Below are 21,259 nucleotides of genomic sequence, written 5' to 3' on the forward strand. Positions count from 1 at the left end.
TTCACAAAAGTTAATTACAAAAGTTTAAGCTATTGCCATTATAAATTAAAATAACTTTTATTTAAGTATTAATTATAAAAAAAATAAAAGCCATTGTTATTTGTAATATCAATACATCTAAGTCACGGAAATACAACACATATTGCATTACAAATGCTATAGGTGTCACATTTGCGAAAGTTATAACTATTGGCATTGTAAATGACAAAGCTATTAATTTCGCTATTTTCAAAATCAACACATAAATAAAAAATGTGTCATTTACAATACCAATAACTCAAACTTTCCTAATACGAGACCTATTGCATTGCAAATGCTTGTTATTTCAGGTGCAGAACAAAAAGGGTGTGATCCTACTTGAAGTTTCTGGTCAAAGTTTACACATCATGTCCTGGTTCACATTTGGACTATTGTTAAAGTCGAAGATGGTCGCAAGGAGAGCTGTAGACGCTGGAATGTTACAGATGTTTGTGTCATGACTCGTTTTTGATGCAAAGAAAGAGGCTCGCAATTCGTAATGGGTCCTAGTTATATGGGCCGTAAGACTGTGAATGGTGGATGTATACCTTGGCATCATTAATATGTTGAACTTTTTTTAATGGCTGCAGAAATTGTCAGTAAAAAAGGCGAAAGAATAATCCCTGCCTCTGTGTCCTTAATCGAATGGAAAATTCGTGGTGTGAATGCTAACAAATTTTTTATACCCGTTTAGTATGAGGTAACTCAGAAATGTGGTCCCTTGCTCATAAACTGGAGGTTCAAAATCTGGTAGGGACTTTTCTGCCTTTTATTCATCAGTCAAAAAAAGCACTATTACAATATTTGTAATTTCTTCTATGTGAGAGAGATTGGGTGTGCAACTGAGGGGGGAAATAAGGAGGGAGGCAAGGGCAAGTTACACGCCCCTTAAATAGAGGTGAAGCAGCCTTTTGTGTCTACTATGTATATCACTTTTGGCACTTCTTGGCTTTTCAGTCATGCATACTTCGCATTGTGAGCATTTTAAAGGGAATTTATAAACCATAATTAACCCAATGGAGGTAATAGCAGTTTCTAGATCATTTTATTGCAGAAAATGGTAATTTCCGTAAGCTTGACATTACATGTAAATCGATGTTTTTTTACCTATTCGAGATGGCGCATTACTAAATGTGTCACTCGCAAGACATTGAAATGTCTCACATAAGGACCCTGAAAATAGGAAATGTCACACATATGCTAACTGAAAAATTTGCAGCTCTGAGGTTACAAATTATTTTTGACTACGTGATAAAGTGTCACTCAAGTGTTACACAAAAGGCATACTAGAACACACTGAAGAAATTGAAATATCGAACTGAAAACTTAACTTGAGCAGCACTGCAGAAAAAATATTCTTCTCTTTTATGTATTCTTTAGAGATTGTTTCTAGAAAAGGCCAGGCTACTTCCAGTATTTTTTCTATTTCGCTTGCTTTAGTCTCCCTTCTATGTCGATGATCATCCATACCTTGCTAGCCCGAGCTGTGCCACTCTCCAGCTGCTTTGCCGACACCCTCAGGCTTCTCCTTGCTGGGCGACCCGAGAGCGGCGAGCCCCGGAGAGTCCATAACTGGATAAGCGACCCGGAGATCCCGCAGCGACAGCGGGCTGGAGCCAGCATCCTGCACCCGGAAGTGGCGGGACGCTGTGACGCATGCGCGTTAACCTTGTTCTGGTAGCTGTCACACGGTCGGTGTTCCGAACCCGGAACCATGCTTCACGTCTCCTGCTGACCGGAAGTAAAGGCTTTCTCTACGGTGTCCCAAAATCAGAGGTGTCAGATTTGCGGTGACCTGAAAAACCAGGGGCAATGAACAGTGTGGGCGAAGAGTGCACGGAAATGAAGCGGGAGTACGACCAGTGTTTCAATCGGTGGTTTTCTGAGAGGTTTCTGCGGGGCGAAGGGGGAGCGGATCCGTGCGGGGAGCTCTTCAGAGGTTACCGCGAGTGCGTGCAGGTGAGGATTCCGGGGAAAGTGGGGGACATGTAGGAAGGATTTCGAAAGGGCGGGTAGGAGTTTCAGGTAAGCAGAAATACAGGATTTGCTGTAAGCGAGTTGCTCAGGACCAGTGCAAATACAGGAGTTGCTGTAAGCGAGTTGCTCAGGACCAGTGCAAACTGCAAATCTGCAGTGGGTGACCATGTTGGAAGGGTGCGTCCAATACGAGGGGTTGTCAGACCAGTGGACTGAGGCACAAGGTGATAACATTTGCCCAAGGACAAAGTTTGTTAAAGTAGGAGATTTAAGACTGCAAGACACACCTCGCTCCAAAGACTGTACCTTTCTTTCCTTATTGTATTTTGTAGGTTCAGATAGGGAGACCCACATTAAACAAGCATCTGCAATGCAATATGTCTTGTATTTACGTGAGTTTGAGCTATTGGTTTTCTAAATGACAATACCTTTTATTTATGTTTTGGTTTTTAAAACATAAATAAAAGGCATTGTCATGTACAATGCCAATAGCTTAAGCTCTCGGAAATGCATCGCTGAGTTGCCCTCTTCTGTCTTTCATGGCCCCTGAAGAGCTCCCCATTTGCTACGAGTTAAATAAACAAGCGGGTGGTCACAACTGCGCAGGAGACCCACCTTGCCCTCCTTAACCCCTTCAGTGCTCATGACGAGCCCAGGCTCGTCATGCAGCACGGTGCTCGTGTGCTCATGACAAGCCTGGGCTCGTCATGAGCTGTGGAATGCTCACACGCGGGGCTAATTTCCCCACTGTGCTGAGCGTTCCATTGCGCGGGCGGGCTCATGACGAGCCCAGGCTCGTCATGAGCACACGAGCACCGTGCTGCATGACGAGCCTGGTCTCGTCATGAGCACAGCGGCGCCGTGCGCGGCCCCCCTCCCCCCGCACCGCAGGGAAATTAGCCCCGCAGTGAAGAGGTTAAATGAGAGAAACTCATTAAAGAAAATAGAAATTACAGACTAAAGAAGGCATACCGTGTAACAACCAGAGTAAAAGGGCCAGTCCTCATGGGAGGTTGCAAATGAAGACAAGGTGGTACTAAGGAGGGACTAACCAGCCTAATAATGAGTCAGAAGCCAGCATTTTTGAAGGACAGTGACACAAGCCAATGACAAATATGGGCGGGGCTTTAAGCACACACTCCTGTACAGAATGGCTCGCTGAGCAGCACATGCACTGCCCAGGCTCGAAATAATAAAAAGCGTTTCTCATGGTACCAGTCCTCAGCTATTCCACTGGTCCTCATTTCCAACCTTTCAAAACTCAGTATTTGCTAAGATGTACTAAAGTGGCTCTGTTCTTTCTTATCCTCAAGAACATAATCTATAATGCTCTCTCTTTTCCACTCAAAATCTACAGCTCTCTGCTAGTAGTGTTCCATAGGGCTCTTCACTTAGCCCCATACAGGTTAACAATTGTGCCACCTCTTCCGCTTCCATCGTATGATCATTCTGCTTTGACATTATGTCATACACAGGTTATTATTCATTTCTATGAACCCATCCATTACCCAAAGTAAACTCTGCTCCATTGCGATAACTTCTCAAAAATCCACTGGGGAGCAAACTGGGAAACGACTGACCTTTTTGAAGTCTGCAGCAGAGTCACATAAGTCTACGTCCTTGCCCCTACTTTATTCATTCTTTTTTTATCAACAGCTGTGTCGATTTCCTCATGGGCTGTGACAATGATTCCCCGGTGCTTTTGGGTACTCAAATTCCAACGCTATTGTTCGCAGTTGACACACTATTGATTTCGAAAACCCCAGTGGGTATCAAGACGCTCCACATAAGGTTCCATTCATTCTGCAATTCTTCTGGACTGACTATAAACGTATCTAAAACTCGATTTATGGCAGTAAATCCCCACAGGGGCTTCAGAGGGCCATGAACTTTAGAGGAGCTGCAATTGGAGTGAGTTCTCAAATTTGACTCTCTCTGAATACGGCTCTCCGCTTCTAACTCCTAGGACAGTCAGGTCTTTAAGAGTTCTCTTAGGTTATTTCATATGGCCGCTGCTATTTTAAGATTTGCTGGTAAAACTACTTATCACCCTGTAATGAAAAAGAACCAACTGCGGATCGCAGTAGCTGCACCTCTCTGCTAAGTTCCCTTATAACTATTAAAGAGCAGTGATGAACGGTGGTGTGCACAAACCGCTCCTGGACCATGCTTTTTGGGATATTTGCAGCATTTTACAAATACATACATCATAACAATCAACCACAACTCTGGTTCTAATGGCAAGGTCAAGAGACTACCTTTTCCAGGAAAATGTCACTGTGTTATAGGCCCTGCCCAGATTCAGAGAATGGTGTTTATTTCTTGCATATTTAAGTGTGAAAGCTGGGGTTAAATGTCAAATGTTCTAGTTCCATGGCTAGAATGTATTCGCTGAAGCAGATGCAATTCCCTTGTATCTCCACACTTGTGACTTGGCTTCCTTAGTGAGGAAGCTGCTAGTATTTTGTAGCAATTTCTACCTGTACTCCCTCTGTTAACATTGGAAAACAAGCATTTACAATGCAATAGGTCTCGCAGCATTAAAGTTTGAGTTACTGGCATTGTAAATGACAATGCTTTGCATGAATTCTTTTTTTATTTGCAATTAAGAAAACGGCCTGGTACGTAACTGCCTACACAGTTTGCGTGAGCATGAAGTGGTGGTGTGGGAGGGAGTAGAGGGGGGCGGGGGTTAGGGGGTTGAAATAATGAATGGATCACAGGGAAGCAAGCCAATCAGGGCACTTGTTGAAAATGACAGTGAACATAAGACCCCTTTGGCACCTAACATATGAGCAAACCCCCCAGTATCACAACGGGTAAAAAAAACGAGTTACTGACGTTTGCCTGTCCCCGAAGCTGCCTCATTCATAACGAGGAACAAGTAAGTGCAGTTGTTGCCAAATGACGTCATTGTGGCCTGAATGTATCCAGTAATGCGCCTTCTGTCTAGGCGCTCGGTTATATGCATTGCGCTTCACCTTAGAATGAGCTCAATTGCACCCTTGATTGCAAAGGACTGTCCGTGCAAAATACAATTATCAGGTTATTCTTTGATCAGGCAAATGTTTTGCTCTTGACGCCCTGTGCAGAATTTCCCACTCCACCGGTGCAAGGGGGGGGAAGGGGAGGGGGGGGGGGTGTTAGCCTCCCCACCACCTGCACCGGCGGAGTGTAATATACCCTGTTCCCAAAAGCATTTTAATAGCCGGACCAACAGATATTTGCCCACAAAAAAAGGTGAATGTGTGCAATCTCTACATGCGCCCGTGCACACTCTTCCTCCCTTAAGTTCATATAAGTTGCATTAAGTCTCTCGAGCGTTGCGCAAGCTTCCGAGTCCCAGCCACATCTGCATTCATGCGCTGGACTCCTGTTGCCACAAGTGTGCTCCTGGGCAGATCGGGCTGTCGCCATGGCTCTGTCCCCCGCCTGTCTAGACCGGTCTCTCTAAGAAGCGGGGTAACACCCTCTGGGTTGGAAATGTGGGGACTTTAACATTCTAGTGGTAACCCTGTACTCCATTCCCCGTGGCTAAGAACATTAACGCACGATCCATCAAATGGTGACACTAAGGTTACTTTATACAGTACTCGCAACATATCCTGAACCTGGTGACAGGATGAATGATTAAGAAAACAGTAAAGCGGTGCCTCCAGAAGCAATACAGATCGTTAACAAAGTGCCTGGGCGCCTTCACGTTTAAGCGCTATAGAAGCAAATGTATTACTTCGCATCTTGGGGGAGGGGCACAGCTGGGCGAACACAGAAGGCATTCGGAGACTGCGCTGACATTTTCACATTACACCCTTTCCACCGTACATTGCATCAGGAGACCAAGGCAAAGCAAGACAGCTCAGTGGGTTGAGCGCTAGCTACACAAAATATTTTATAGCTGTAGGTTTGAATTCCGAAATAATAACTCGGGGTTTCATCCAGAGGAGTATGTTAAAATTCGTACCTTTGACAATATATAGTCTAACTAGCTCCAGTGCAGTGCCTTTGCACCAACTGACGTATAGAAAGCGTAAAGAGCCCTGTCCGATATGCTTATTTATTTACCAGCTGGTTGATTAGTGAGAATTAAGGTCTAGAAATTGCCCCTGTGTCACCACCTTTCCCGAATGCGTCTCTGACATGCATGTTCCATTCTCGGTGACTCGTATACGTAACAAACATGTGAAGTACATGCTCTTTTTGAGGACCAGCTTCGCCATACACCATAAACAACAAACTTGTACCGTTAAAAGACGGAGCGCTTCAATGAGACTGAACGAGGCTCATTTCCTGCGAGGTCGTGCCCTGCTCAGCACTAAGAGTCTTATTGACAGGAACCCTCACCTATCCCCGTGGACACATTCACACAGTCAAATAAATGTTGACATGCATCCAGTCAATGCGTTACTGACTCCAGCAGAGACTAGGTGGGTGTACTACAGGCCTCTGCGATTCGCAGGCCTGTCTGGGAACATTTCATTCTAACTATAGTTGTACCCGGACACCCCTGGCAGGAGGGAGGCTGATATCTGGGCCAGAACCCACCGTTTAGCCCGTGCCCCTTTATACATTAGCAGCCCCTCTGTATTTCGCTCACCCGAGCCTGTGGTCGCCGCCATCTTGCATCGCTTTCCTCCGGATGCGGCGGCTTCCTCCTCCCACCCACGTCACCTACCAGCCTGCAGGCGCACGCGTGCCCCCGGGGTCTGCAAGGGTGCAAGCGAGCTCCTGATGTCACAAAACAAACTAGCACGTACAGAACGGGCTAGTGCAAACATGCCAACAATTGAGGAGAGCAAAATAGGAGAAAAAAAAAACAAGCATTGTTGGACAGCGGAGGGGGCGCGAGGCACATTGTCGGTGCCTGCCCCCGTCGCGAGAGCCACAGACGTCCTGCCGCCGTCAGAGGAGCCCCCCTTGCAGTCTGTGAGTGTTTAAAGGCACAGGTGCGGTGAGTGTTTAAATGCGGGGGGGGGGGAAACAGGCGCTCGCATCGGAAGCGGTGAGGCTCTTTAGGCGGAAGGCCACGATCACGCTCGTGCTGAAAGAGACAGGAGATGTTGAACGTGCGCGCGACCTGATCGGATTACGGCAGGCGGCGCATGCACATCTCTTGTCGCTCCCTGTACCTCGTTGTAAGCTAAAACGATTGCAATAGAGTCTCGCAGCGACGATCGCTTCGCGAGACCTAAAAAGGCCCAAATAGATTGCACAATAGATTACATTACAATTTTGTGAACGGAACCAGAGACTGAAGACTCAAAGAAATCTGATCTACGAACTGGAGAATTTTGCACAGGTGAACTCGACTTGGTAAAAGTCATTAACCTGATTTACACATCTAGCCAATGGGTGAATCCAAAATTAACTGTATCAGTGCCTAATTAATGCCAATATCCATGCTAGTAGGGGCTTTAAGTATTAGTGAACCCCCAATAGCCAGGAGATGCCACTGGAGGGGTTGTAGCACCTCAGAGGATCATAGATGAGATTAGAATCCTTTGAGACCTCTATTGAACTGTGTAGTATTTTGTGTTGCTGTGAGAATAAAGTACTTTCTTTTAATTAAAAGATATGCAGTGGAGGGGCGTGGCTAGCGACCAGCCAAGATGGCCGCAGCTTAACGGAGCTCTGTGACCACCGGGGACTTCCCAGCGATATCCGTGTACTTATCCTGTCAGAAGACTGTGCTTGCGGTGCAAATCCTGAAGCGGGAGAACCCCCGCTCCGTAACGCATCAAACCGCACCCGCGTAGCCCCTGGAGAGCCTGCGCTCTGCCCCCGTGAAAACTGCGGCCTGATGAGGACGCTGGAGCCGGGGCCTAAAGTTTGGATTTAAGCCGGGACCTAAAGTGCAGCTTGGACCCGTATCCGCGCGGACCAGTGCAGCGCTGAGACCTGCCGGTGGCAAAAGTTGGGACTGGGACAGAGGGGACGCCGCTCACCTCCCAGCGGTTGAAGATTCTTCCTGCGGCCGGTGGCGGCAAAACGCGGCGGTGGAGGCGATACTTCCTGCACAGGCTCCCGGGCGGCAGGCGGTGGCCACGAGAATCGTCAGACGAATCAGGAGCGGGGATGTACAGCGGACCTACCGGACCGGACGGATCGGTGTAACATCCTGGCGAAAGCAGCGGCGATAACGCGGCCGCGCTGTTATCAGCAGGCGCCAAGCAAAGCGGGGGATCTCTAGTGCGGGACCCCGCACATAGACTTTACGAGCAGCTGCAAACCCCCGACAGCCGGTGGGGGTGATCACTAGCCCGAAGCCCCGGCGAGAGAGGCGGCCTTTTGAAGAGGCCCCTGGGCAGCGGGGACCTGTGATTGCACCACTGGGGATCGTCTAACTGCCCAAGAGAGGGGGCACACAGTGGACCTGCAGGTCGCCAGAACAGCGGTGAGAAGGGTGCGGCTGCGGGGGGATGGAACACCAGAGGCGCCGAGCAACAGCGGATCCCCCCTGTGGTGGCCAAGCAAAGCCCCCATAGCCCACACCGTGACTGGATCAGGGAGGGCCGGAGGTGGGCTTGAGGCACTATGGCCCGACTGGCCAGGACAGCGGCTGACTCCTAAACAACTGGAGAGATTCCCAGCAGAGAGTCTGCAACCGCACCCCAGGCCCTATCCGGGAAGCTCCGACTGCCTTAGAGGTGCCTTGGTCCTAAGATCGGAACACCGGCGCGGGGTAGACACACGGGTGTGCGGCCACACCAATCTCGCACTAACCTCCGTACAACAACTTGTGTGGAATGCCTTCACTAAGAGACAATGAGTGGTAGGGGGCCAAGAACGCAGCAGACTCCCAGACTGGACAAATATGCATACACTAAGGCTACACCAGACCTGTCCAAGGGGGACATGATGCCGCCAACAACCCGCCCGGCCGACAACCCTGATGCTGCCGAAGGGGTCACACTGCAGGATGTAATGGCGGCCTTGAAGACAATGCAGTCCTCCATGGGCACAATTTCCACGACATCTCCCTCATGCTGGCGGACCTCACCAAAATGTCCGATCACTTGCTAGATGTCGAGAAAACAACGACGGGGCTATCGGCAGACACGGCGGAGCTCCGGAATAAAGTGCAAAAGTTAGAAGAAGACAATACCCTGCTGAAGGCCAAGCTTGACGAGCAAGAAGGTCGATCCCGGCGCAATAACATACGCCTGGTATGTGTACCGGAGACGACAGGGGGCCCCACCCATGACCTCTTTGTTGAGGATCTCATCCAGAGCCAGCTCCGACCGAGAGGCCTCTCCAACTTCTTTTCGGTGGAGCGGGCTCACCAGGTGCCTGGGGGTAGGCCGCACCTGGGGGCTCCGCCGTGTCCGATTCTGGCGCAAATCTTCAACTTTCATGACCTCGACTCCATCTTGCAGGCCGCACGAATCGCCCCACTGATAAAAATTGACAACTCTGAAGTCACCTTCTACCCTGACTATACAGCGGCTGACGCGCAACAACGGCGAAGCTTCACAGAGGTAAAGAAGGAACTCTGCGTCAGAGAAATTAAATACTCCATGATCTTCCCAGCAAGACTGCGCGTTGAGTCAGAGGGGAAAATATGGTTTTTCGAGTCACCAGGGGCTGCAAGAGACTGGCTAGAGGACCCAGGAACCGAGACACGGCACGCAACAATCAAGGTGGAGAAAGGCGAAACACAGAGAAATGAGAACTATAGCTGAACTTCCAGTACCACATATCTTCACAATGCAGTTCAAACTGTCCAAGCATATCTTGCAGGTGCATTGCAATGATGACCGGACACGGCCCGAGGTGGGGCGCTGGACAGGAGGGTGGGTTGGAACAATGATTGAATGATTATAAACTGCAGCAAACCTTGGCGGTCGGTGCCGAGATGGGAACGGGGACACCCGCAGGTAGGATCTATCCAGTTTAATGCAGCACTGTTTGGACTAACACTGGTGTAGGGGTGTTATGCAGTTTTTAAGTGCAGTTGAGGAGGTGGACGGTTCTAGATCCGCCGGGCAGGGAGGAAGGGTGGGGGGGTAGGGATTTTGGGGATTGGGAAGTTTACTAGGTTATGTTATGAGCTTGAGGTTCCACAGTCTCTCCAGGGAAGATTACTGACGACTACACAGAAGGTACACGCACATAAAGGGAAGTTATTACTAATGCTGGAATTCATCCACGCACACTCTCACTTAGACACTACAGGAAGGGCGTGCTTACTGCTGATGTCATACCACACACAATATGTCAGGACGTGAAGACCAAAGTAATAGTCCCCAGGCGTCACGATTGCTAGGCCCTCCTCTGTCCATCATATCTTGGAACGTCAACGGGCTGGGGCACAAGATTAAAAGGGGACTGGTCCTGCAATATCTAAAGCAAAAGGGCCCAACGGTTGCTCTACGTCAGGAAACACATTTAACGGGAACGACCTGCAAAGCACTTGACCGCCGGGGGTTCAAAATGGTAGCCTACGCAGAGTTCACATCGGGATCCCGCAGGGTCGGCATCCTGATCCATAAGAGCTCTCCGTTGGTGGTTAAGAAAACTTGGGCAGACGACCAGGGCCGATTCACCGGAATGACCTGCCAGTGGGAGGGACAAATATATAACATGGTCTCAGTGTATGTCCCCCCGACGCTTCACCAGGCTGCCTTCTGAGACCTTGGGAAACTCCTACTTGACCTCCCCGAGGTAGACTTGATTCTAGGTGGTGATCTCAACACAGTAATGGACGCGACTATGGACCGTAAACCGCCCAGAGAGGAGACAAGATCAAATCAAGCCCTTAGGAAATTCATAGACGCTATGAGACTGACTGACATTTGGAGACTTAAGCGCCCTACTGAACACCAATACTTTTCACTCAGGGGCCCATAACAGTCTCTCTCGCATAGACCACATATTAACGTTAGCGATAACCCCGGAACAAATTAGTGCGGTCGAACACTTACCGAGAGGTATCTCGGATCACTCCCCTATCCAACTTACGTACGAAACACAGCTCCCCGTAAGGCAGAGGATCTACCCACTCTACCCCGGATACCTAAAGAATCATAAGATTGCCAAGGCCCTAATTAAAGCCACTGAACAATACTTTACGGAGAATGTGCTGTCCGTAGACGCCCCGTGCATTTTATGGGAGGCGTACAAGTCCGTAATTAGGGGTCAAGCTGTCTCGACCATAACCCGACACAAACGCGAACACAGACAAATCCTTGATACCCTAGAAGAAGCAGTACAGAAGGCAGAGGTAGCTCACTCCATGTACCCCAATGACACCACAGCACAAGCCCTGGCACTGGCGTCCCGAGAATTTACAGCTTATGCGGAGGAAATGGCAAATACTAGGCACACCGACACCCTACATAGAATATACGAACTCCGAGACAGGACAGGGAAAAGGCTTGCATGGCTAGAGAAGAGGGAGAAGGCAGATAGATGGATAGCCCAGATAATGTTAGCGGACGATACTGCCACCACAGATCCCCAACTAATAGTGGAGGAGCTGGCAACATACTACGAAAAGGTGTTCACACCGTGCGCCACAGCAACAGTGGATGAAAGCGTACAATTCCTACACGAGATACCAATGCTTATTACGCTGCCACTAGAAGACATGCATACCCTGGAAGCAGACTTTACGGCTGAGGAGGTGGGGAAGGCACTGGCATCCCTTCACACAGGGAAGGCAATGGGGCCTAATGGCCTACCAGTAGAGCTATATAAAAAGACTGCAGGGATAGTCACGCCCCATCTACTTAGCATGTATAACGACTGTCTGGTACAAGGGGCCCTGCCCAGAGTTCAAAGGTTAGCTACGATCATGGCGATACACAAACCTGGGTAACCCCCGGAGTCACCCTCTTCTTATCGCCCGATATCCCTAATCAACGCAGAGGCCAAGATATTGGCTAAAGCACTGGCGCTCCAACTACAACCACACCTTCGGACGTTGGTCCACCCAGACCAGTCTGGCTTCATGCCTGGGCGAAACACCTCCCTTAACCTAAGGCGTCTTTATGGTGTAAAAGCCCGGACGCCGATGATTCAAGAAGATTCGGCCATCCTCTCACTGGACGCCACAATGGCGTTTGACCTCGTGGAATGGCCATTCCTATTCGCAGTACTCCGGAAGATGGGATTTGGGCCCAAATTTTGTGGGTGGGTCAAACTATTGTACATTGCGCACGTGGTAGCGAATGGACGCATATCAAGGGAGTTCGCATTAGGAGAGGGACGAGACAAGTCTGCCCACTGTCCCCGCTCCTCTTTGCTTTAATATTAGAACCACTAGCGGCATTGATACGACAAGACCCATCGCTCAATGAGATAAAATGGGAGGCAGACTGGGAGGACTGCATCTCGCTTTACGCGGATGATGTACTAATATATATGACGTCCCCGACAGAGTCCATGGAGGTCCTAAAGGACATCCTTACAGCATTTGGAGCCGTATCTGGATACACTATCAACTGGGAGGAATCTTTGCTTTACGTACTCCATGGCCCTGTACCCAGGCTACCTCCGGGTTGCGCATTGCAAATTGCGACCAGGGGATTTAAATATTTAGGAATATGTTACCCCACAAGACACTGAATTTATGGAAGAAAACCTAATGAGACCCCTAGCGAGACTTGGAGCAGACGTTCAACACTGGAGATCCCTCCCATTGACGCTTCTGGGACGAGCAGCGCTATTCAAGATGCTGCACTCCCCAGGTTCCTCTGTGCTCTCCAGAATACCCCTTTTCTGGTCCCCCTTTCCTATTTTAAAGCAATTGACGCAGAAATTTCCTCCTTATAATGGGATGGGAAACCGGCTTGGATAGCACAACATAAACTAGTGTGTAGCTGGTATGACGGGGGAATAGCCTTGCCCAGTGTTAAACTATACTACTGGGCCGCACAACTGATAATCATAAATCAATGGCTGCACGTCCCACAAGACACCCAGCATTCCGGTTAGACAGAACTGTACTACCCGTGGACCGCTTGATGAAGGCCCTCTACACTAACAAGCGGCGACATGCACTCACAGGTAGGTCCCACGGCCCACAGGATTAAAATCTGGCACAAAGAGCACTGGGTGGGGAGGGAGTGCTCACATTAGCCACCCCACTCTGGGAGACTAGACGCCTGGGCACCCTGGCGAACACTAAAGGATTCCGGCAATGGGGCCTCATCGGCATTATGAAAATTGGCGATCTTTGGGTGAGGGGAGAAATCCTTCCATTTGCAACTCTGCAAGAAAAATATGGGATGGCAGAAACCTAACTATACCGCTATGTCCAAATCAGACTTGCCCTCCAGGGTGCCATCCCCCAAGGCACCAAATTAGCGGACTCCTCACCCCTGTAAGACAAACTCCTCACAGATTACATGGATAAAAAAGCCATATCGCAGACCTACTATAAGCTAGTGAATAATCTTCCAGACCCTATGGTGGTCCTGAAAGACAAATGGCAAGCAGAATTAGGAGACATTGAGGACTCGGACTGGATGGACGCACTAACGTCAGCCAGAGAAGCAGCGATCCCCTCGCGGCTAAAACTCATACAACTGAAAGTACTACATCACGTATATTACCCCCGCACCACACTCCGTAAGCTTGGCATACGCTCGATCCACTCTGCCTCAGGGGGTGCGGGCAAATAGGAACCTTTTTTCATATAATATGGAAATGTCCAAAGATACAAGCCTACTGGGAACAGGTGTTGGGTGAGATCTCCGAGGTAGGTGGGGTGGAGGTCCAGCGAGATCCTGGATGCTGCCTATTAAATATCTGGCAGCCTACTGACCTTAACCTGGGACTACAGAATTGGGCAACGCTTGGGTTGACGATGGCCAAGCGAAATATAGCCAGGAACTAGGGCTCCGGGGTGGTGCCTACACAGCAGCAGTGTGGAACGACATGGATGCCGCTATGGTGGCCGAAAGAGCGGTTTACACCCACAGGGGATGTCCCAAAAAATGGTCCAGAATATGGGGGAAGTGGAATGAATCCCGGGGGAGTATCTGTGAACCTCCACGTGAGACGTCAACCCCTGAAGATAGCCCATGAATAGACTGGGCCTGGTAGTCTAATTACACTAAAAACTCGACCATAACGCTGTGGAAGGGACACTGCAGGAATGATGTCACCTGTTAGGCTATACGACAGATGGATCAAAGTAAATTGTCATGTATGCAGCGGACCATGTAATGTGCTACGTAATCAAAACTGGAGATGATTGATATTTATTGATGTATGTGAATCTATGCATATGAAATACCAATAAAAAAGTTTTTTAAAAAAAGATATGCAGTGGGTCAGGGCATCATAATTATTCTGTCAGTTGGTTGACTGAGTTCTGAGATCTTGCCCCCCACACTGCCTCCCTGTGAAACCTATGCCTTCTTAACCTTACTACCCTGACAGTAACATATGGAAAGGAGATAACCTGGAATGGATTCCAAAGCCTTATGAGGTCGGACTCCAGTGGCAAACTTAATCAACCACTACGGTTGGGCCAGTAGCCAGAGCCCCTGTCTGCTGAGTGGCCTTCTAAACTGGGTCTGACACCCAGCCACAAGGGACTGCACTTGCTAATTAAAAACAGATTTTTTTGTAGCTTACATAACCTCTTTTTCTTTGTATTTTGTAGTTTTTGCTCTGACTACAGACACTAAAGAAAATTAAACAGGCATTGGCAAAGCCAATAGGTCTTACGCAAGAGCTATTTGCTTTGCCAATGTGTTTTATCTATATAGTAAACCGGCATGGCTAAAAGTTAGTGGAGAGTGTCTTAGAGTAGTGCTGCATAGAGTAGTGCTGCATAGAGTGGTGAATATGTAGAGTAGAGTGAAGTGAAGTGTCATACAGTGCATTGGCATTGAGTGTTGCAGAGTGTAGTGGCATAGGGGGCAGCAACAGAATTCGGCGGCTTACAATGCAGTGTTGTAGAATGTAGTGGTGACTTAGATTGGATTGGATTGGAGTGCAGTGGCGTAGAGTGTAGCAGCATTAAATTCAGCAGTGTAGAATGCAGTGTTGCAGAGTGGCATAGAGTACAGTAGCAGAGTGGCTTGGCGTAGATGAGTGCAGTGGCATGGAGCGGAGTACTGTAGAGTGCACTGGCATAGAGTGGAGTGATGCAGAGTACAGTGGCATAGTGTGTTGGCACAATACAGCAGTGCAGAGTTGAGTGGCATAGAGTGCAGAGTAGTGTCGTAGAGGGCAGTGGAGTAGAGTGCAGTGGCTTGGAGTGGTACAGAGTACAGTGCAGAGGAGTGGTGTAGATTGGAGAATGCGTGGTGTTTTAGCCCACTGTCATTACAGACAACATATTTTCAATTGAAATAAGCATTACATTTGTACAGACAAAGTTTTACTAATAAAACTATTCAGTTTATCAATACTTGCACAGTTCATTTAAATGTTGTGTGCAAGGAAAAAAACTCTTACCTACCCAAAGTATCTAGCAAGATTGTCACATAAATCCTCTCACTTTGAAGTCAGAGAAAGAAAAGTAAATCCAAAGCTACCTCAGAAAACTGATTGACATTTGACCTCTGTCTTTGAATGCACAGCAATTGTGACAAGATAAGAACAAGATTTAGAGGCCTGTTTACAGAAAGGAGTACTCGCAGAAGAATACAAGGCGAGCTAGTGTAAAAGGGTTTGCTCCTTGAGAGGTACAAACTTACTATGGACAGCATAAAACAAAGCCAGCAAATAACCAGAAAATGTGAGCTACAAACCACAAAGCCAATGGTAAGCAACAGGTGAAATGAATTCCCAGAAAAGCTTTCTGAATGTCCACAAGATGTCTTTAGCAAACAAGACAGTTGTGCGGTCTAGAGGCTTTGACCTAAAAAAGTGCTTTAATAGTAAAGCCTCTGGACATCCAGGGTTGGCAGATACAGCTATTATACTCTAGAGATGGTTCATAAGGGAACCTGAACAAATGATTGTTTGCAGTACATCACCTACAACGTTTGCCTTCTTTATGAAGTAAGAGACAACATTACACATATTCCATTTGCTAAAACAAAAAATGGAATAATGAAATTCAAATGAATTCACTCTGCCTAGCGAAGCAACAGGCAACTCCTTTTTTCTGTTTGCTAGCAGACCTTTCCAATTCCACCATTCTTTCTCCTTGTAAGACTTCGTTCTAGTCTTTTTCACACAATCATCTATTTATTGTACCCATCTTCCCTTAACCTCATAGCTGCTATTATACATTCCTCCCCAGTGCTGCGCTGTCCATTAGAACTAGTGCTGAATGGACGTTCAATGGTCGTGCGCAGCACTGGGGAGGTAGTGCTGCCGTTAGCCAATGCACCGAGGCAGCACTTAAGGGGTTAACTTGCCCACAACAACCCTTACATCACCTTTACTCTCACTACCAACACAAAGTGAAACAACACTTTGACATACAATCTGTTCTTCATTCCCCTGTAAAACATCTTCATTCTTTCCACCAATATCACCAACCTGACTTTCCACCTCGTGATTTAATGTCTACCCTACTCTCCCCACTTCTCTGACTTGGTACCATTGCATCTCGTTACCCCAAAACACTTAGCACAAAATAACCTGTTCAAGATGACCCGTTTTTCCAATATTACTTAGTTCTGCACCTTCACAGCCATCCTTGGTACTGAAATCAATGATTTTGCTTTGACAGCCTTCACTCCTCTTAATGCTTACTTTAATCCAAAGTTCACCAACTTTCACCTAATGAAAATGTTTATAACCCACTTGAATTTATTTTCCCAATTCTCCTGTTTACTGCTGATGTTCCTTCTGCTTACTCTATGAAGTTAGTTTCGAATAAGGCGCTGTCATAATATGAAAAGGTGTAAATTCAGCTCCTTCATTAGTGTTTGCACTGAGGTTGTTAACTACATCCACAAACCCCAATTCTGGCTACTTGCAACAGTCTCCTACCTGTACCGGACTGGTTGTGTACATGCCGTCTGTTTCGTAAGCAATGCTGAGCTATTCACAGCCTCCCGTGCTGAGGCTTGTCAGACTTTTAAGAAAGTACACAGTTCCTCATGACTCTCTGAGTTTAGAAGTACATGCCAGGCTATCAATAAATAATAATTTTGTAGAACAATGGTTCGGAGTAGGCCTTATGTGGTCCTTAAAGGAAAACAGGGTATTAGCGAGTATTTAATAAGTCGCTAGGGAGCATTGGTAGTAGGAAAAAATGGAGTTTTTTATTTTTACTCTTTTCTTATATCAAGACACAAAATATTAAAAATATATATACACTGTATTTCAGGTGCTCAGGTGAATAGTACGGTGCAGGACGTGACATAGATGATCAAAGTGAACGAACTGTCACACACAACAACAAGGATAAACACACTCAACAATTATATACAATGATACACGTGAAATTCCTTGGGTAGGTCGACGGCGTTTCGATCTATATTATTTTTAGATCTTCATCAGGACAGTTGAGCCTCCTGAAACTTGCCAGTGGAGAAGGCAAGGATGGTCATTCGTGCAGTACAGCTGGGCGCATGTCGCAGCTTTTCAAGGAATATTAAATTAAGTTAGATTCCAAGCTCTAATTGGGGATTCTGGTGGTGGCTGTTTTCTCCAGTGCGTGGGAAATACTTGAGAGGAAAATTAGGTTTTAAACATAATCAATACCGCTGCCAAGGCGCGTTCGTCGCTATGGTAGGGAAAGTTGGTCTGAAAGCAATTAATCGGGGTTCTGACACAGCGCATTCGTCGCTTTTGTTGAAGAAGCCTGAAAATTAATTTTTTCAAGACGGTGCAGCAGGCGGGGGGTCCGTGTACCTCTTCCTAGCAGCTCACCAAAGCTGAGGTACACGGACCCCCCGCCTGCTGCACCGTCTTGAAAAAATTAATTTTCAGGCTTCTTCAACAAAAGCGACGAATGCGCTGTGTCAGAACCCCGATAAATTGCTTTCAGACCAACTTTCCCTACCATAGCGGCGAACGCGCCTTGGCAGCGGTATTGATTATGTTTAAAACCTAATTTTCCTCTCAAGTATTTCCCACGCACTGGAGAAAACAGCCACCACCAGAATCCCCAATTAGAGCTTGGAATCTAACTTAATTTAATATTCCTTGCAAAGCTGCGACATGCGCCCAGCTGTACTGCACGAATGACCATCCTTGCCTTCTCCACTGGCAAGTTTCAGGAGGCTCAACTGTCCTGATGAAGATCTAAAAATAATATAGATCGAAACGCCGTCGACCTACCCAAGGAATTTCACGTGTATCATTGTATATAATTGTTGAGTGTGTTTATCCTTGTTGTTGTGTGTGACAGTTCGTTCACTTTGATCACCTATGTCACATCCTGCACCGTACTATTCACCTGAGCACCTGAAATACAGTGTATATATATTTTTAATATTTTGTGTCTTGATATAAGAAAAGAGTAAAAATAAAAAACTCCATTTTTTCCTACTACCAATGCTCCCTAGCGACTTATTAAATACTCGCTAATACCCTGTTTTCCTTTAAGGACCACATAAGGCCTACTCCGAACCATTGTTCTACAAAATTATCTTTCTACCCCAGGTTCAACTGTATGGGGTTCCCTTGTATATAATAAACATCAATAAATAATATGCACTCTAAGCTAAATGTGACACATTTTCATTGCATGTGCATGCTAGAAAACACTTTCCACTTCCAGATCACAAACAGTTCTCCATTAGACACCGTTTTCTCCAAAATAGACGCCCATCACTCGAATTTTCCCCTTCTTCTCTGCCTGTTATAATATACATTGTAATTTTTTTCAGTCACTCATTTTCACCTTAGCCATCAGGCCAGTTTTTCAATGGATTTTGTTTTATTTTTTTCTTGAGTTTCTTCTGTCCGTGGATCATTTCTGGTTTTGATTTGTGAAGTTGCATCCTTCCACTGCTAATATCAAGGAACTCGTTTTCTCTTTTTTATTCTACCATTTGTGATTTAGCACTCCATGAGAGGGAATGTTCTGCTCTGACATTGCTCTTCTTTTTTAAGCTTGCACAGTTTCCCTAGTTCCCCGACACTTCTCCGGTGCATATAAATAGTACCGCTGGAAGTGGGCAGAGCAACAGAGGCCTTGGGCAGAACTGATATATTTACTTAATCAGGAAAGTTCTGCTCGTTCATATTTGTGCTAATTTAGGGTAGAATGATGGCCACCCTTATATTGGATGACTTCAGTACGTAACACAATGATCTGATTTAACTTAAAATTTTGTTTTTATTTTCTAACGGTATAGGTAAATTTGAGACAAGAAGAGACCCTGTGATTTTCGGTTAGGGCTACAGGTTCTTGGCTATTGCCTTACTGACAAAATGTTATTTGTTTGCCTTTCATGTCTAGAAAATGTGGTTTGCCCAATAAACTAGACCAGCCTTTTGTGTTGCTTCAACTTTTGGCAGGTGTTTGACTTCTGATATCTTGATTTGGAGTATTGGGGGCATTTGATGCTGAAGAACCCGGATGCGAAAGTGGAAATTGCAACAGTGGAGAGATGCTTTTAATATTTATAGCCTGAGGTTTGAAAAGGTTTTCATCTGGGGGTTGTTGTTTTGCCTGAGGTATACAAAGCTAGGACCACTTTCTGCCTTTTGTTTCTGTGCATTGTTTTCAGGAAGTAATCCATGTTGACCATGCTTATTTATGCTTTTGCTTTGTTCCAGAAAGCAATTAAGGAGAAGGACATCCCAATTGAAGGTGTGGAATTCATGGGCCCTAGCAAGGAAAAACCTCAGAGCTCTTCCTGACCACACTGGTAGCGCAGTGTGCAACTCTGTACATTTATCGAAGTAAAATGGGGTAGATTTTCCCACCCTCCCCGACGGCATACCCTTTTGCTACATTGGAGAGTGGTTCATTATTCCAAGTGTGCTGAAACTTTGCTGAAGTTTTGCATCTATGAAAACTGGAGGATTTTTTCAACCACGGGAAATGCTTGGGAAACCATGCAGTGATATTTCTCTGTGTGTCAAGATTATACACAGTTATCTCCCAATATGATTGTACTTTTTTTTTCCAACATTCGATTTTCTGACTGGTGATAGGGATTTGAGATACGCTTGTGTGCTGGCATGCAAGAGCAGTTCTACAGCAGGTGATGAACCTGTCAGTAGCAATTACTATATAGATGCCTCATGGCCCTTTTGTATAACTGAATAACCCGTGGCCACGAGAGTCAGCAGCAAGTTTCTTCCGATAACATCCTGAACGCTTGTGTTAGTGGTAGAGCAAACAGGAACATTGGTAATAACAGCAGGTCCATATTGTTTATGGCTTTTGGCTGCTGGTATCCAGTGGCTGAAGACTACCTGGAATGTGCATCAGAAGTGGAGAGATGTCTGTTGATCTTCATCCCCTATGAAAAAAAAAGGGCTGCGGATCATAGATGGGCCCTTTCTTTGTGCTCATATACTATAAAATGGTTGCAAGATAAATGGCTCAATGAAGAATACATGTTCAAACCACTGTCCGTTTCGAGGATCTTTGAAAACTCTGATCAGAATGACCTAGTCTGCCACACTGTGTTTTGCCAAGAAATTATGAGCTGTGCAATGGCAACTTGTGCTCTGGAAGAGCGTTTTTGATCTATAAATTGATTTGGATTCAAACAACAATTGTTGCTTTTCCCTAGACGACAGAAGAGCTGAGCCTTAGGGGTGTTTGCTGTCCTTATGTAATTTTTAATGCCCTGGTTCGATTATGTTATTTCAATTTTAGTTATCCATGTGGAATTAATAACTAGGTTCAACAGCAAATTGCAATAGAAACTTGTGTGATAACAGATCATCCCTTTTCTTGTTATTATACACACCTGAATCCGTTGTATTATAGGGAAGCATAAACTATTCCTTCTGTAACTGCTTATTTATCAATGGTGTTTTCTTCTGTCTACATAGTTTTGAGAACGTGATAGACCTGGCCAGTAGCTATACCAGAACAGACTTGCAACTTGTCTGACTTGCTTGAGCTTCAGAGTTTTTGGAATGCAATAAATACCTCAAATAAAGAAATACACCATTGTAAAAAAGTGTCTGAACTTTTCTGTGTGCTTAATATTTAAGACTTTACATGCCAGAAGTAGATATTGAGTATGTGCTGCATTTGATGTATTGGCTCAATCTTCCTTCTTACAAGCAAACGGAAAAAAAGAAATCCAACAATAGTTCATATAGAAACCAGTGTGTGTCCATGCCATGTATGCCCTTACCTTACTCTGATTATCTGCTGCTTTTGCCAACATCTCCTACCACATCCTCATTCTACGCCTCCATGATGCTGCCA

General features: G+C 46.3%; 2 protein-coding genes across 2 annotated transcripts in view; one reads left to right on the forward strand and one right to left on the reverse strand.

Annotated features, from left to right (window-relative positions):
- GATC (glutamyl-tRNA amidotransferase subunit C) overlaps positions 1-1,741 on the reverse strand; it is a 127,036-nt gene extending 125,295 nt beyond the window's left edge. The window contains exon 1 of the mRNA XM_086942865.1: positions 1,489-1,741. Within this exon, the coding sequence (XP_086798991.1) occupies positions 1,489-1,734 (246 nt within the window). The 5' untranslated portion in view covers positions 1,735-1,741. The remainder of the gene's footprint in view (positions 1-1,488) is intronic.
- On the forward strand, positions 1,680-21,005 carry TRIAP1 (TP53 regulated inhibitor of apoptosis 1). Its single transcript, XM_086942866.1, has 2 exons — positions 1,680-1,977; positions 19,642-21,005. The coding sequence occupies exons 1-2, from the start codon at positions 1,831-1,833 to the stop codon at positions 19,723-19,725; spliced, it is 231 nt and encodes a 76-aa protein (XP_086798992.1). The 5' UTR covers positions 1,680-1,830; the 3' UTR covers positions 19,726-21,005.
- Positions 21,006-21,259: the final 254 nt, after the last annotated feature.

Source organism: Lissotriton vulgaris, chromosome 11 (assembly GCF_964263255.1).
Source record: "Lissotriton vulgaris chromosome 11, aLisVul1.2, whole genome shotgun sequence".
In the NCBI taxonomy this organism is placed as follows: Eukaryota; Metazoa; Chordata; class Amphibia; order Caudata; family Salamandridae; genus Lissotriton; species Lissotriton vulgaris.